This window comes from Rhipicephalus microplus, chromosome X (assembly GCF_043290135.1).
Source record: "Rhipicephalus microplus isolate Deutch F79 chromosome X, USDA_Rmic, whole genome shotgun sequence".
Classification (NCBI taxonomy): Eukaryota; Metazoa; Arthropoda; class Arachnida; order Ixodida; family Ixodidae; genus Rhipicephalus; species Rhipicephalus microplus.
The window spans coordinates 42,944,000-42,959,244 of NC_134710.1; the positions used below are offsets into that span (position 1 = coordinate 42,944,000).

Sequence of the window (15,245 nt, forward strand, 5' to 3'; positions counted from 1 at the left end):
CTTTAGCTCCCATATTTTCCTTCCTCCGTGTTTTGGCCCTCAAAAGGTTCGTGCCACCCGGTGGCAGCAGACGTGGCCCAAGAATTATTCGGCTCAGTGAGGCGAAGCAGTGGCATGTGAGAAGAAAGTGACCTATTGTTTCTTACGGGGCTCACTTTTCTCTTCTTTTCTCTCTCTTAGAATCACTTTGGTTCAACCATAGCCTCGTAGATTTCCCTTGCCTGCCAGATTATCGGCGGTCACTTGGAAAGCGGCCGTCGTCGGAACTATGGTAGTGGCATCTAGAGGTGTGCGCCGAGGTATAGTGAACTAGAAGTACTCTAGTGGCACGACCGCCAGGCCACGCCGCCTCTCTTGGCGGTCGGAAATACCACGGACCGCCGCTAGGGTTTCTCGTGGCGCTACTGCGCCTTTTCCTAGGCGAGGCGCGGTCACTTGGTGATTCAGCGCGTTAGTTCAGCACGTCTGCCGGTATCCTGCGCATCGCTTTGTCTGCAGCTACTGTACTGCACGTGTACCGGTATACTCTGCTCTGCATTTTCTCGCACGGACCGTTGTGGAGCAGCTGTCTTTACCTGTTCAGGTATTCCGTACCAACAAACATGTAGCTCGTGACATGTCGAAGCGGAGGACGGATTCACACTGTTTTGCTCCGGGTTGCTGAAGCGGCTACCCGGGCGCCCCGAAGGCATCGTTGTTTGCAGCTCCTAGAGAAGACGATCTCCGCAGAAAGTGGGAGCGTAACCTCCGGAGGGATGACAAGCCTCTGACCGAAACATCAGCGGTGTGCGAACATCACTTCGAGCCAAGATATATTCTGCGCGAATATGTGCACGTGATAAATGGCTGTGAAGTGCGCACTCCCCGAGGAAAACCGTCATTGGTGCCTGATGCCGTGCCAACGCTTTTGCCAGGTTGTCCAGCGTACCTTTCCGTCGCTGCGCCCAAGCAAAGACCCGAGAGAAGGAAAGCAGCCAAACCTCCTGAAGGCACAAGCAGAAAACGGCGCAGGCCTGATGCACCTGACGAAGTGTGCGACGGCGGTGAAATGGAAGGCATGGACTTTAATGCTGCCACTAGTGCGCGACTTTCAATTGAAGCTATTCGCACACTTGAAGTTCCTGCAAACTACTGGTGTCGTATAGAAGCAGTTGGCCACTGCGATCTAATATTTGTGACGACAGTGATAAGCAAGCGTAAAAAACTGGATATTTTTCATGAAAAAGCTGTGTGCTTTATGTCCACAGAAGGAAAAATTGTAGCCCAAGTCTTTTATCAAGGTGTTTTGTGTCAAGAGAAACCCGTGCAATCCCTTGCTGAGGCCACATCCGTATTGGAAGAAGCTCGAGAAAGCCCTGTCTGCAAGGGAGCAATGTGTAAACAAGAATTCAAGCCGCTTTCCTCTCGGCTGACCGCACATCATCGAGCTGAAGCAAACACTGCTGGACGATCCGTGATCAGCGTACGCTGCTTCGGAAAAGTTTCTTCTGAAGGTAAGTAAGGTTTTCGGAGAAAAAGAAGGTAAGAAGGTTTTCGGAGAAAAAGTGATTCATGGTCTGCAGCTGTACAAGTCAGGAATTGAAGATACCTGTGGTGACATCACAGCTACACTAAAGTTTTTCAAGTAAGTGTCATCACATTGTGGTTTTATTGCGATTGCACCTTTCACCTTGCATATGACAGTCTGACTCTTGCTCACAAACACAGATTCATCCTGCTTTTGTTCATTTCACAGGATCATCCATGACCTTGTGCAAATGATGACTTCACGATTTCCAGCTGAAGCGCTGCACCCAAGTTCAGCAAGTGTTGAGAAGCTGCGATCGTTTCAGGAGTATCTTTCATCATGGGAAGACCACACGAAGGGGCAGAAAGGATTCCTGAGCCAGTCAACAGCAGCTGGGCTGCGAGTCACAGTGTCAAGTGTGCTTTCTTTGCTTCAGTATCTCACTGAGAAACTAGGCTACAGGTACCTAATGACATCTAGAGTAAGCCAAGATCCTGTTGAGCATGTTTTTGGCATTGTCAGGCAGTCGTCTGGATGTAACACGCACCCAACACCACAGCAGTTTATTAGCACTATCAACTGCTTGAGCTTCAACAATCTTGCTCACTCAGCTTCAAAGGGAAACTGTGAGCCTGCAGTGCTGCATGCCCTTCTACCCGCAAATTCAGGTGCTGAAAATGTTCCATCTGGTAAACAGCGCTTAATGGACAAGTTTATAAACAGTGACAATGTAGCTGCCGTGCAGAGCTCGCTCCTACAGAGTGCGCCAGACCATGCGTCATGCATTATATCTGCCAGTGACAACCGGCTAACATTTTATATAGCAGGATATGTAGCTAGAAAATGCCTACTGAAGTCTGGCTGCGAAGAGTGCCGTAAACTTCTTCTAATGCAAAAGGAGTCTGCTGAAAGTCTCAAACACCTTGCGCAATTGACACACATGAAAGACAGAGGTGGCCTGCTTTATCCGTCTAGCCTGTTGTTTAAGTTTGTTCATGATTTAGAAAAAGCCTTCACAACGTGTTTCAGTTTGCTGGAGCTGCACGCTGATAGCATACTCGACATTTTAAGCGAAGTTAAGGCAAAGCAAAAAAATGGGCTTGGTTGTCGTGACCATTCTGAAGGCATTGCAGCTGAGGTCATCGTTTTTTACATCACTACTCGTCTGCATTTCCTAACTAAAAGCGTGAACCAGAATAGTGCTAAAAAACGAGAATCAGCCAAGCACCTAAAGCTCAGTAGATGTTAAGTTCTGCACATGTCCATCTCACGTGTCTTCTTTTTTGCGAATCCTCGTAATAGTTTTGAAAAGCTGTTAAACTAGTGAAATTTATTTTGTTATTTTGTATTTTTTTGTACTCTTCCAACCATCACAATAAATAAAAAGATGTTCCTGTTTTCATTTTCGATGCTGAGCACTGTGTCCTTACCATGACCTTCTATGTAATAAGCCAGCACCAAAACTATAGTGGAAGCGCGCCGTAAGCTTGTGATGGTGATGAGCAATCGCTTTGTAGCGAATGTTATTAGCGCGTGTGGTAAATATGAATATATATATATATATATTCTTGGCCAAACTATGTATATACAAACCGCTGAGCCACGCAATAACTAACCTAGCAATTTTACGTTTGCATGAGCCAGGAAGCAAACACGCGCGTTAGAATTGACCATAGCTGCAACTCAGAAGGAGCCAGCGACGGCCGGTCAACGCAGCCGAAGCTCCTAGGAAATGGAGCAGTGGCGCCACCTCGCGTCATCCGTGTGAAAGGCTGGCGCCAGAGCCTGGCCGGTCGCACCACTAAGGAATCTTCGATTTGGCTTGCACTAGTTCAGAAAAGTGCAGGTGCAGAAAAAGCGGTGCCAAGCGGTGCAGTGAGCGTGCAGCGCCGGTCGAGCAAGTGCAGGTGCAGCCTCAACCACGCCTCGGCACTAGCCGACACTAGCGCGCGACGGCTACAGCCAAAACGAAGGCGTGAGTTGACGTGAGTGCAGGCCGGAGAACACCTTGTAGTGTAAGCCTAAAATAGCCGCCTCCGCCGCCTTGTCCGATCAATACACGGCCGTGATGGCACTTCTTGTGACTGCGATGGAATTGCTGGACTCGAGCAGCGACGACGATTCCGTCAGCGGTGCCGTTTGCAGTGACTGCGACGATGAGTACGACGATGCGTGCATCTTGGTCGCGTGCGCGTTGGTGCGCGACGATGCCAACCGTGTACCCGGGTACGAAAGCATTATCGGCAGGTACCATGAGTATGAATTCAAGCGCCTCTTCAGGCTGTCCAGGGAGACTTTTGATAGTTTCAGGGCCAAGTTCAAGACTTCAGCCTTCTACCCAAGGGCAGTGCAAGGCCGCCAACAAATCAGTGCCGAAAAAACATGCCTCATAGCGCTTGTGTACCTAGGCTCACAAATATCTATGTACGCCATAGGCGACAAATTCGATGTTACCGAGTCGTCTGTTCATGTTTGTGTGACACGGGTCGTTCACTTCTTACACGCTATTAGCGATGAGATAATTTGCTGGCCTAGTAGCGCGGAAGTGACCCGCATAAAGAACGGCTTCCTCGCCAAAAGTAAAGGCAAGGGCCCAAGAAACACCATCGGCTGTATCGATGGATCACACATCGGGATACTCACTCCAAGCGAATCTACGCAGTCTTACTTCAACCGGAAAAAGTGGCCTTCGATAATCCTGCAAGGAATCTGCGACGACAGGAACAAGTTGCTGAACGTGTTTATTGGGTTTCCAGGTTCGGTTCACGACGCCCGTGTCCTGAGGGAGAGCCCCTTCTTTGCACGCGCAATTCAGGAATGTGAAGACAATTATATACTGGGTGACAGTGCATATCCACTGATGCCATGGCTCATGACCCCATTCAAGGACAATGGAAGTTCTTTTCCTACGTGGAAAAAGAGCTTCAATAAACGACACAGTCAACAACGAGTGCTTATTGAGAACACCTTCGGCCTGCTTAAACAGCGTTTTAGGAGGCTCTACCTTGTTGATGCAAAAAGTGTGCAACAGTGCTGCTATATAGTTATGGCTGCGTGTGTGCTACACAACATGTGCAACGATGAAAGGGACTTCCTTGAGGAACTTGCAACGCTTCCCCAAGAAGAAGATGTGGGCAATGATGAAAGTGAAGGAGATTTTGATTGCAGTCTGCCAGGCTACAGTCAGTCTCTGCGAGAGTTCATTGCAAAGGAACAGTGCTAGAAGTTCATCTTTGCTTCGCGATTTATTCAGTGTGCAAATGTTTTGCGAAGTGGGGTGCCGCGTCTAGAAGCAATGTTTTTTTTTAACAAATTAGATGGAGTAGACACTGCTAGTGTTATAAAAGTTTATTGCCCATATTATAACCCGTCCTTATTTGAGAGTACGTCGATCAACCGATCGAATCGCTGCATGCGCTCATCATGCCGCTTTGCCTTTGCCTCTTCCCATTTTTTTCTTTCCTCCAGTTGTTTCACTGCTGCCTCCTCTTGCTTAGCTCTCGAAGCTTGCATTTTTTCTAATGCCTCCAAGAGCGGCGTGACTTGGGACCTACTCTGGCGCTTCCTTTTTGGCGTTGTGCTGCTCCGAACTTTGGATGCTGTGTTGCACTCGACTGGGACTGCTGCATCTTGAGGTGCTTCAGTGATGCTGGTGCTGTTGAAAGTAATTGTACAGGTGCCATGTCATTTCCAGGCTACAGCACAAATTAAGTAATTTTTACTTACTCTGGACTTGCACTAGGCAGGATTGTTTTTCCAGGCTCCAAGAGCAGCCTTGGATTTACACTATGTTCTTTTTCCAAGACTTCTGCCAGCTCTCTGTAATAGACACTATGAGAATCACTGAAGATATGAAGACACAATCGTAACTTACTCTTCATATTCACAGTTCACACGGTGGTGACCTGAAGAATTGTTGTCTTTTTTTGACTTTTTATATGCTCTGTCCAGCGACTTCCATTTGTTTTCCACTTGTGTGGCAGTCACGTTGCACAAGAACTCCGTATTGATGGCCTCAGCCAACTTCTTCCACAGAAGCCTTCTTGTGCTAAACAAAAAAGCAAAGCACAGTTAGTAGGAAAGAAGGAAGCGACGTAACGTGACCCAAGTCTTGCAGTAGCACATGAACCTTTCCTTAGTACTTCATATGTGTAGCTTTCAGGGATAATTGCTAGGGATGTTCGATTATTCGAAAATTTTGGATAATGAATCAAACAGCACTGTATTCGGTTCCTAAGTCGAATCGAATTGCACATATTCTAAGTAACAAATATTCTTTTAATAATCGGCACTGGCGGGAGAACCCCAAAACAACGAAACAGCTACAAGTCATTCTTTCAATCCCTAATGTGACCTGTACGCAGCCCAAGCTTTTGCAAGACTACCTACACTATATTGATTGTCGAATGAATGCGCTTCTGAAAGCTCCATTCTTGCTCAATTTTTACTGCACTTTAGCTGTATCGCATTTATCAGCTCCTGTCTTCGTCTTGTAATAACCAAAGGTGGGAACTACGAGTGCTTGCAGCTTCACGACTAGCAACAGATACAAGTTTTGCGTTTGCGTAAATTGTTCTTGCAGATGTAAATTTCAACGCCCATTGTTATCCGCTTTTAGTGCGCAGGCCATGTTGTGATGACGGGTTGATCTGCTCCGTTACATATTTAGTTGTATCTGCAATGTTTGGTTGTAAATTGTTTTGTTTTTGTGTCCCAATTTTATTTAAAGTGAGGTGACAAAGTCTCACGTTGATAACGCTAGTCAATGCCGTAGTTGAACCTACAATTACAAAATGTTACGAATATTCTAGTTCCTGCTGCATACGAGATTACCTTAGTTTTCGTAATTGTGGTATTTTGAGTAGATTCAAACTGACTGTAATGGCCTTTGTCGAAAGTTTGTGACTATTTGTTTCAAATAAAATGTTCTGTTCTAAGGCTGTTTTGAAAATGGTCTACTTACTATTCAAACAGTATTCAATTACTATTTGTATTCTATTTGGTGCCATTACTATTTGACTCTTACTTGATTAGGTTCCGAAATTCACTATTCACACACTTCTGATAACTGCGAACGTTCTTTTTGTGCGGGAAGCATTATGTTGGAGAAGTTGAACATTGTGTAAATCACTCTTTTGGATCATAAAGCTTCACTAAGGAGACAGCCATATTCTAACCTGTCTTTGCATTGTAAAACATGCAGCTGCGCAACCTTGTTTGCTGACACGACGGCGCAGTCTAGGTTCAAAGATAGGGTAGCACGTGTCAAGAAGCATATCTCTTTTAACAATGAGCTGCACCATCTTGAAAAGTGGCAGTGCGAGAGAAATGCGGACAGACAGTGAAGACACAAGGACTGCAGGGCGAGACTTGCTAGAGATGTGCCTCAGAATAACAACATGCAATTCCCTCTAGTGCAAATTCTCAAGGCAGCACTACACTTGCAACATGGCTTGAGCTTGGAGGTGCTGCACCTTTTCGGCAAGACAGCGGTTGTGCAATGCCCAACACAAAAGCACCGTCGCTGTTTTTGAAGATCACTTGACTTAATGAAACATTACGAATGCCTTCGTTGTGTATATATGTGCGTGACTATACATACTGTTTGTGTGTATATGTAAACGTATATGTCACAGTCAGGCGCATAGCCAAAATTTTTTTTCAGTGGGGGGGGGCAGTAAAATGTAAATTGCTGGCAGTAAAATGTAGGCAACAATAACCATCGCCATTGTGAACTTCATGCGCCCTTATCTTGTTGGTGCTTGCCTAGAGTGAAACGGAATAATAAAAAGCTGCAAATAATTTTGGACATAGGATGACATACCGAAGTGCCCTGGTTTTTCCCACCAAGTCCTTCATTTCCGAGTATTTGGCGATGAAGAACCTTGTTTTTCGGGCGCTCCAAAGCTCTTCCACATCTTCAGCCGACGCGGCTGCTGCTGGAAATGCGGCTAAAGCCCCATCGCTGTCAACGTCGCCGTCGCAGGCAGGAGAAGGCGTCGGCGGTTGTGCCGGAGGGGGGTCATTTTCACGATTCCCTGCCATGAACCGCAACGTAACGCGCTTGCCGTCTGCAAGGGCGAAAACCAAGATTAAAAATACCGACATAGCATAAGCAATGCTACGAGGCTGTTTGCTGACCGACTACGACTCCTGGCCGCTAACCACGTTTTTTGGCAATGCATGCAGCCTGACTTACCTGATGCCTCATAGACGTAACCGTTGGCGTCCGTCATAAATGACCCGTCGGGATTGTGAAGTGCCTTAACTTCCTTTTGAACGCCCTGAACAACTATTTGCAACGTCGTCTGCTCTGGCCTTGGGGGGACGCCCGCCATGCTGCACTACTCTGCACCTGCTTTGGAGTGCGTGCACGCCGGTACAGAACTCGTCAGGAACTAGGCTTACACCTAGACAAAACGAGGGAGCCAGTGCAGAGGGTGCGACAGAGGGCGCGCGCTGCTCCGGCAAAACGAGGACGAAGGTGCTGCACCCTTTGAACTGGTTCAGCCGGTGCAGCCAAAACGAAGAGACCACTAGAGTACTTCTAGTTCACTATACGCCGAGGCGATTTCGACCGGCGGCGGCGTGGAGGTCGTTCAGAGTCGGCGGCGTTGTCGGCGCACGCCGGTTAATTCGTCGGCGGTGGCGCGCGGCCAATCTTCATCGGCAGCGGCGGCGCCGGCGGCGCGGAAACCGAAACTAAAAGTTCACAAGGTTCTTCTGTCAGAGGTTGCTGAATTAGTTGAAATTCAGGGATTTTGATCCAAATAGCACTAATGACACTAGAAAGATGTGTCGACATCACTACGAATGCAAAGCGCTTTGTAAAATTGTTTTTATTTCGTTTTCATAATAAAAAACACGTACGTCACTCAGTTCGATTTTTCCTAATTGGATCTCACTTTTACATAGTACGCTGAACGAAAAAAGAAGCACCTCTGCTACGAGTTTTCTTATTGCGATTGCAGGAAACCGCTTTTTTGAGAATCTGTCATGCCTTGAATGTCTCTTTCCTTCAAACGAATCAAAATACCTACTTTTCACAATATGAGAATGTTTTATGTAGCGGTATAAGATGCGGAAGAAAACAAATCTGTGCATTTAGTCAACTAGTCCTCACCGTTTTGTTCAATGAATGAAGTGTAGACATAAGCGTGGTGAAAAAGGGGCCCTTGACCCCTTCAAGCTGCACCAGCACTTGCTACCCACTCTAGCTACAGCAACACGACCCCCTCCCTCAGCTATGATACAAGTTGGAAGAAGGATTTCCTTACCCCCAAGACAAAAACCTGTCGATGGCCATATGTGAAGATCAGAGCAAATGCAATATTTTCTCAGGTGCACAGTCCATACTGGTCATGACCTGGACGCCCGTTGACCACGCCTGCAGAGAACGTTGACTCCCCAACCCCTTTGTGCTCGGTCAAGGGAGGGGGACCCCCCTTGCAAGTGGGCCCCATCAAAATTTCTCTTAAAAACGTCACAAATAAGAATGCTTGATAAGTATGTATAAAACATTCAACTTTTTAATGCTTTTTTTTGTAGCGTGTACACGTGCTCAATACCCATCAGGTTTGTGAGACAATTGAAATCGCAACTGCCACTCTCGACTGGTTCCGGAAAAGACTCGATAGAAGAATGCAATAGAAGAATTACGAGTGCTGGGAACCTACGTTCGTTTGTCAATTTGATTTCTAGGTATGATTTTAATTCTTATATAAACAAAAATAAAACCTGCAAAATATTAAAACAAAATGGCCGCTATTGCAAGATGTGTGTCCCCCTTCGTGATTTTTCTAGACTTACGCGTCTGCAAGCCACATCTGGTGTCACAAACTTGCAAGTGTCCACCCTCCTCCCCAAGACATCTCCCAATACTCCCCCCTACCCAATAAAAAGGCACCAATTTAGGCGTCCGTGATTTCCTACTGGCGCGCGGCGGGCCATTTCGGTTGCTAGAACCAACAGTACCTATTTCGACATGCTTTATTGAAGGTGCTGAAGGATCAAGAAAAGGCCGATTGTTGTAAATTTCTTTAGAGTTCAATGATAGCTTCTTTGTGAATACCATAGATTATCGAACCTCACTTTGTGTATAATGCTCCAATGATTAAAAAAATGGTTTCACCCTGGGTCACTGCAGAGTCAGAAGCCATCAGATGGGCAGGCGTCATTAAGCCTCTATATAACATTGCTAAGGTTCAGCACATTTGTACAAATAATTCTCGTTAATTGAACATTGAGTATAATCCTTGCTTGGATTAGTATGTGTGAAACATAAATTTCAAATTTAAAAATTCTCATTGTGGGTTCCTGCAGTAAAGACACGTTGATTAAAACTGATAGCGTCTACCATGAGGCCATTCTTGACGCACTTGAAGACATCGGCGTAGGTGGCCGACTACACGCATGGATAGGGAGCTATCTCAGAGGACGTACCATTTTTATGTCGACATCCGACGGTGACACGGCCAGGCACCTCGTAAGCCGTGGAGTTCCGCAAGGCACCGTCCTGAGCCCCATGCTTTTTAACATAACACTCATTGGCCTTGAAGCTGAGCTTCTCGACGTTGTCAGAATCAGTGCGTATGCGGACGATATATGCATATGGGCATCTGGAGCAACGCGACCACAACTGCGAGCAAGGCTACAACAAGGCACATCAATAACATCTAAGTAATTACGTCGTCAAGGCCTGGAACTTTCAATAGCAAAATGTGCTGCGTTGGCATTTACGAAGAAATCAATGTCGCGGTACCCAATCTTCGCTCACGGAGAAGTGATTCCCGTGGTTAAGCACCACTGCTATTTAGGGGTCGTCATTGATCGCAACCTGTCCTGGTCAAAGCATGTGACTGTGCTGCGAAACAAACTAATCAGTTTTGTGTATGTCCTTCGTGTTATAGCAGGACTGAGATGGGGCCCTTCAAAGAAAAGTCTTCTGCAGTTATTCAAGGCATTGTTTGTGGGCTATATAAGGTACAGCTCACCTGTGCTTTCCAGCATGCGGGCAACGTGCCTTCGTACTTTAGAGAGCCTTCAGGCACGAGCACTGAGAATATGTCTTGGCCTGCCACGGTGCACATCTACCTCTGGCACTATAGAGGAGTCACGCACCTACCCTATACAGGTTTACACGTCCTGTGCGCCTCTTCGAGTGCACCTTCGTCTGGTGACCCGACATGCACAGCACCCTTTGTCTTCGTTACAATTGGACCGAACAGGCTGTACCTATTCGCGATGCCTCGATACGCATAGGCACATGATCCCGTCAGGCTTTGCACCTGCCGTAATCCCTGCAGTGCCTCCATGGACATTGACTAAACCACTGGTGTGCCTTCACATACGTGGAATTTCGTATAAGTCGCATGTTTCTTATATTGCCCTCAAGCAACTCACCTTGGCACATTTAGATGACCGATACAGCGACTCTGTGCACATTTACACCGATGGATCCGTAACTTCAACCGCCTCAGCTGCAGCCTTCGTGATCCCTCAACTCGGTATTTCCCGACAGTACAAATTAGATCATAGGTCATCTTCGACAGCTGCAGAACTTGTTGCTATACAAGAAGCCATAAAATTTGCGAACGACCAAGCACTGCGTAAGTGGAAATGAAATGACCGTCACTAAATGACTGATGAGGTGAAATATTAAAATTAAAAAGCATAGTAAACGTGACTAAAAAGCTAATTCTACGCTAAAACAATGTAACCTGAACTAATGATGTCACCACACATCTAAAACCTCATGCAATGTATATTGCATACCTGGAAGGTGCAGTTATTCAAGCGCTTTTTGCAGTGAAATTCGGCCATAGAGTCAATCCCTTTCATGGTGGTGCTATTTTTAAATTCGACGTTTGAATATATAACGAAGCATTAGGAAATTCTTTGCGTGAAACCTCTATTTTTTTTTTGGCGATGCAATTGAGGATTGTATGCATTGTGCTGGCACGAAGTTTAATGTAGGTGATGTGTTTGTAGAGTACACCGTTTGCTGACTGTGGTGAAATAGAAACAGCACTTTATGTTAATTCATCACGTGATCTGCTCCCAAAGAGCAGAATACATAATGAAGTGCGTTACTAACGAACGAAGGAATTAAATATTTCTCGGTCTTTGAATGTTGTTTCTGTAATCCAATCTACAAACGTTTGTATTATACGAGCATGACGGTACGAAGGGATGGAATTGTGTTCTGCAGCTTGTTGTGACACATGTGCCACTCCAGGTCACCTTTATTACGTGACATCGGAATCTACACTGAGCTTGATCTATGATTATGTACCTAATCAACGGAGAAGAAGTGCTAAGCTCCAGATTCATTATTAATGTGACTTCAAAGACGAGAAAGCAGCACGATTCGTGAGCAATCGAGCACCCGTTCTCTCTCTCTATTGCGTTGAACTGCTTGTGCCCTCAGATGCCACTTCAGTTTTTTCTTGAATAAATGTGGCAATTGGGAAAGTTGTGAGCGCTAAACAAGGCGTTAAGAAGAACGAGAGAGACAGGATGGGTGCTTGTGAACGTCGTGAGGAAGCATTAGTTTGCGCTAAAAATTTCCCGATAGCAATGCGCCATCTGGCTGGATTTCAAGTTTTGTTAAAATGTACGATGACACAGACCATGGGCTTTTGTCATGTCATTTGCTACCAATTAAACAGCGGCTGCGTAATTTGGGGTACCATTAAAATTCTCGCGGCCATATTTCAAGAAGGAAGGAGGCAGAAACGCACCGTTCGTGCCGTACCTGATCCTTCATCACTCGCGGAAATAAATTTATTCAAGCTGAAACGTGGTCAAAAATTCTTTTACCTCTCGGCAATCAGAGAGGCTTTTAATTCTCGAGTCTTTTTATGAGATATTGCTGCCATCTTTTTCCAACAGGCCTGCAGTTCTGTTGTACCGACACAACATAGCAATGCCCGTGTTTTTGTAGATTTTTTTTCATTCCCATTTAAACACTTTTCCATTCATAGTCATCTTTGAAGCTCGTAAGAACTTCCTGTCGTCCCTCACCCATCATTGGGTTTTTTCCAGTCCACACTGCAAAAGGCTTGATGGCAAGGTCGTTTTCCACGCTCAAGTTTCTCGTACCCAATCTTTCGCGCTCTTTGTGCTCTTCAAGGAAGGCAGAAAGACTACAAATAGCAACGAGCTCTACACCGTGCCTTCGGGACTGGTATGGGGCAAACATGTTGCGAGTGGTGTCGCAGTGTTCTGCCATTGTGCTCCGTTCGCTGTTCCCTGCGCTCAAGTTGGGTCGACATGGGGCGTCGTTGCAGTGCCATTGGTGTCGTGTTGCCCGTGTCTTTTCTTATACAGTGTTCTGCGAATAAATGCCTCTGTGTAGCCGCTGGTGCCGAGGTCACGGATTACGTTTTTCCTTCCTTCCGCAGCTGTGGTGACAATCGGTGGTTGGATTATTGGTTGTTTATTTATTTAAGTTTTCTCGTTTAGCTAGTTTTCTGTATTCTTGCCCAAGAAAGGTGACCCAGGACATTTTTTTTCTTGTGGGAATGGCCATAGGTATGTGCGTACGTGGTTGCAGTTCCACATTTCCAAGTCGTACGACTCGGACTGCCCTGCCAACGGCCCCCATTCTCTTTCTGCTCTCTCAGCCATGGCCGTCATGTTCTTCCAAACCTTCTCCTCCTTCCTACTTCTGAACTCTTTTCTCCACTCCCCCCCCCCTCCCTTCAAGCCACTGAGCTCTGCTCTCGCAAGGAAAGATAGCGTCTTTTTCCTGTTCTTCAACCACAGATTCATCCATTCAGGGGAAGCTTGCATGCAGTAACTGGTTTGGAAGGCAGGTAAGGTTCGCGGAAACTCACCTCACCCTGAGCTACCGAGCACAAAACAAAGCTTAGCCGAGATTCATGAGAAGGCTATAAGAGATTATACAGCAAGATGAAAAGAGAATATATTTTGCCTAATGAAGTATTGCGAAAGCCACTGGGGCCATCCTTTCCTTTACCACCATCCCCACTTCTATTCGTACATTGAAGTAATGAGAAAAGTCCAACCAAAACATATTAAAAAAAACGACGTTTTGAAGCCAATCTCTCACCCCTGAGGAAGAAGCCGGGCCAGCTTCAAAACATCTGGTTTTTTTTTTCCTTAAATATATTTTGGTTGGAGTTCTCATTCCTTCAGTTTCTATCCAAAACAGACAGGCTTATGTCGAATGTTCACCTTTGATTCCTGTCGTACATTATATCCTCGCTGCTCCGATAAACCCCCTCACACCGAAACATTTAGAGAAGCCATGACAGGTGCGCAACCGTAAACAGCCCCTCTTCCTTCTTGGACGCTTATAGCTCTGGTGTGCGTGTGTGTGCGGGGGGTGGGGGGCAGACAGAGAAGTACTGAAAGAAAAAAAATGTTGCATCTTGTTTTTTTTCATTTGTTGCAGCAGGTAGCTAATGACCTAGTCATTATTTTCCTTTTGAGGAAGCATCATACAATACAACACAATCATGCCCACCTAAAAAGACGCAAACACAGGCGCTGTATTGCAACTGATGAGTTATTGTCGAAAGACTCAGCTTATGTAGGATAACACGTACATGTGCACTAACCACAGGTCTTTCCAATGAAGGCAAGTTTTTCTTGCAGTGTTTTGCAGGAAGACTTGATCAATAATGAACCATGAATGCACTTTACCTGATACGAACCTCGGGACAGGTAACAGACTATTTAAAGAACGCGACCCTGTCAAGTCATGGTTCTCAGATTTTCTGCTGACAAACATTTTATATTACATCATTCCCCACAATGACCAAATTACAAGCACCAGCATAGTATCAGCAAATTTCAAAATAGCACAGGCATTTACAACAGCCAATTCATATGGTACTTATTGTATTTAGTGCTATCAGCGCGCATGTGCCTATCGCGGAAATTGCATGTAATGTGAAGTTTCTTTCTCTTTAATAATATTATTTAGAGGCAGTAGAAATAACTTGTTTTTGTATGTTGAAAGGTAATATATATATATATATATATATATATATATATATATATATATATATATATATATATATATATATATATATATATATATATATATATATATATATATATATATATTCACATGTGCTTTTCAATGGTGCTCCTTCGACGTTTATTGTATGAGCCGGACCAAGTCGAATATCGCTCATTTTCAGTCCAAGTGCGTCTGTTTTAGAGACATTTGGCGAGTCTATTAGTCCGAGTGAGTCCGCTGGAGGAACGTTTTGATCAGTCTGAGTATGAGTGGGTATATTTGAGGAAAGTATTAGTGGATTCGGCTGACAAAAACATTGGTGAGTCTGAGTCTGAGTGAGTTTAAATAGAGAAAAATTTCGTTAGTCTCAGTCCGAGTGAGTCCAAAGCAAAATATTTTTATATATGGTTTCGTTACACCAGCCGTACAGACAACAGCATAGAGGCTTTCACTTGCCGTCACTTCGCGCTCGCGATGATCAAGAGTTGCAATTTGGAACATCTGTGCACCGGACCCCAGTTCATAAACCGGGTTTTCTGCAGAACACCAAAGTCTATATGGTGATGGTCTACAACTACTTCAATTATCAGAAGTGGTCTCTTACAATGTGCTTTACTTTTCCACGTGTGTCAGGCGTATAGTTTTCTATGCAGCCCCCTAGCATAGGTTTAATTGAAGGACTCATTGAAGAAGCGATCCAAACTAGTTTTCTTTTTGTACCAGCACCAAACAGCACACAGCACT

The 15,245-nt window shown here is 45.3% G+C and overlaps 2 protein-coding genes across 3 annotated transcripts; one reads left to right on the top strand and one right to left on the bottom strand.

Annotated features, from left to right (window-relative positions):
• The first annotated feature begins 325 nt into the window (after positions 1-325).
• LOC142775025 (uncharacterized) lies at positions 326-2,914 on the top strand. Its single transcript, XM_075876315.1, has 2 exons — positions 326-1,624; positions 1,736-2,914. Exon 2 carries the CDS (start codon positions 1,758-1,760, stop codon positions 2,754-2,756), a length of 999 nt encoding a protein of 332 aa, XP_075732430.1. The 5' UTR covers positions 326-1,624; positions 1,736-1,757; the 3' UTR covers positions 2,757-2,914.
• Positions 2,915-4,840: 1,926 nt separating this feature from the next.
• LOC142775026 (uncharacterized) lies at positions 4,841-8,048 on the bottom strand. 2 transcript variants are annotated; one of them, XR_012886646.1, is made up of 4 exons: positions 7,707-8,048; positions 5,382-7,578; positions 5,234-5,326; positions 4,841-5,162 (listed from the first exon to the last, which is right to left on the bottom strand). XR_012886646.1 is itself a non-coding variant. In XM_075876316.1 (2 exons), the coding sequence occupies exons 1-2, from the start codon at positions 7,843-7,845 to the stop codon at positions 7,274-7,276; spliced, it is 444 nt and encodes a 147-aa protein (XP_075732431.1). In that variant the 5' UTR covers positions 7,846-8,048; the 3' UTR covers positions 4,841-7,273. The 2 variants fall into 2 exon arrangements, 1 of the variants encoding a protein (XP_075732431.1); XM_075876316.1 differs by having other exon boundaries at positions 4,841-7,578.
• Positions 8,049-15,245: the final 7,197 nt, after the last annotated feature.

Coding starts and splice junctions, on each gene's coding strand:
- LOC142775025 (XM_075876315.1), top strand. CDS start 1,758: ATGATGACTTCACGATTTCCAGCTGAAGCGCTGCACCCAAGTTCAGCA.
- LOC142775026 (XM_075876316.1), bottom strand. CDS start 7,845: ATGGCGGGCGTCCCCCCAAGGCCAGAGCAGACGACGTTGCAAATAGTT. Junction 7,579..7,706: donor TTACGTCTATGAGGCATCAG/GTAAGTCAGGCT, acceptor TCGCCCTTGCAG/ACGGCAAGCGCGTTACGTTG.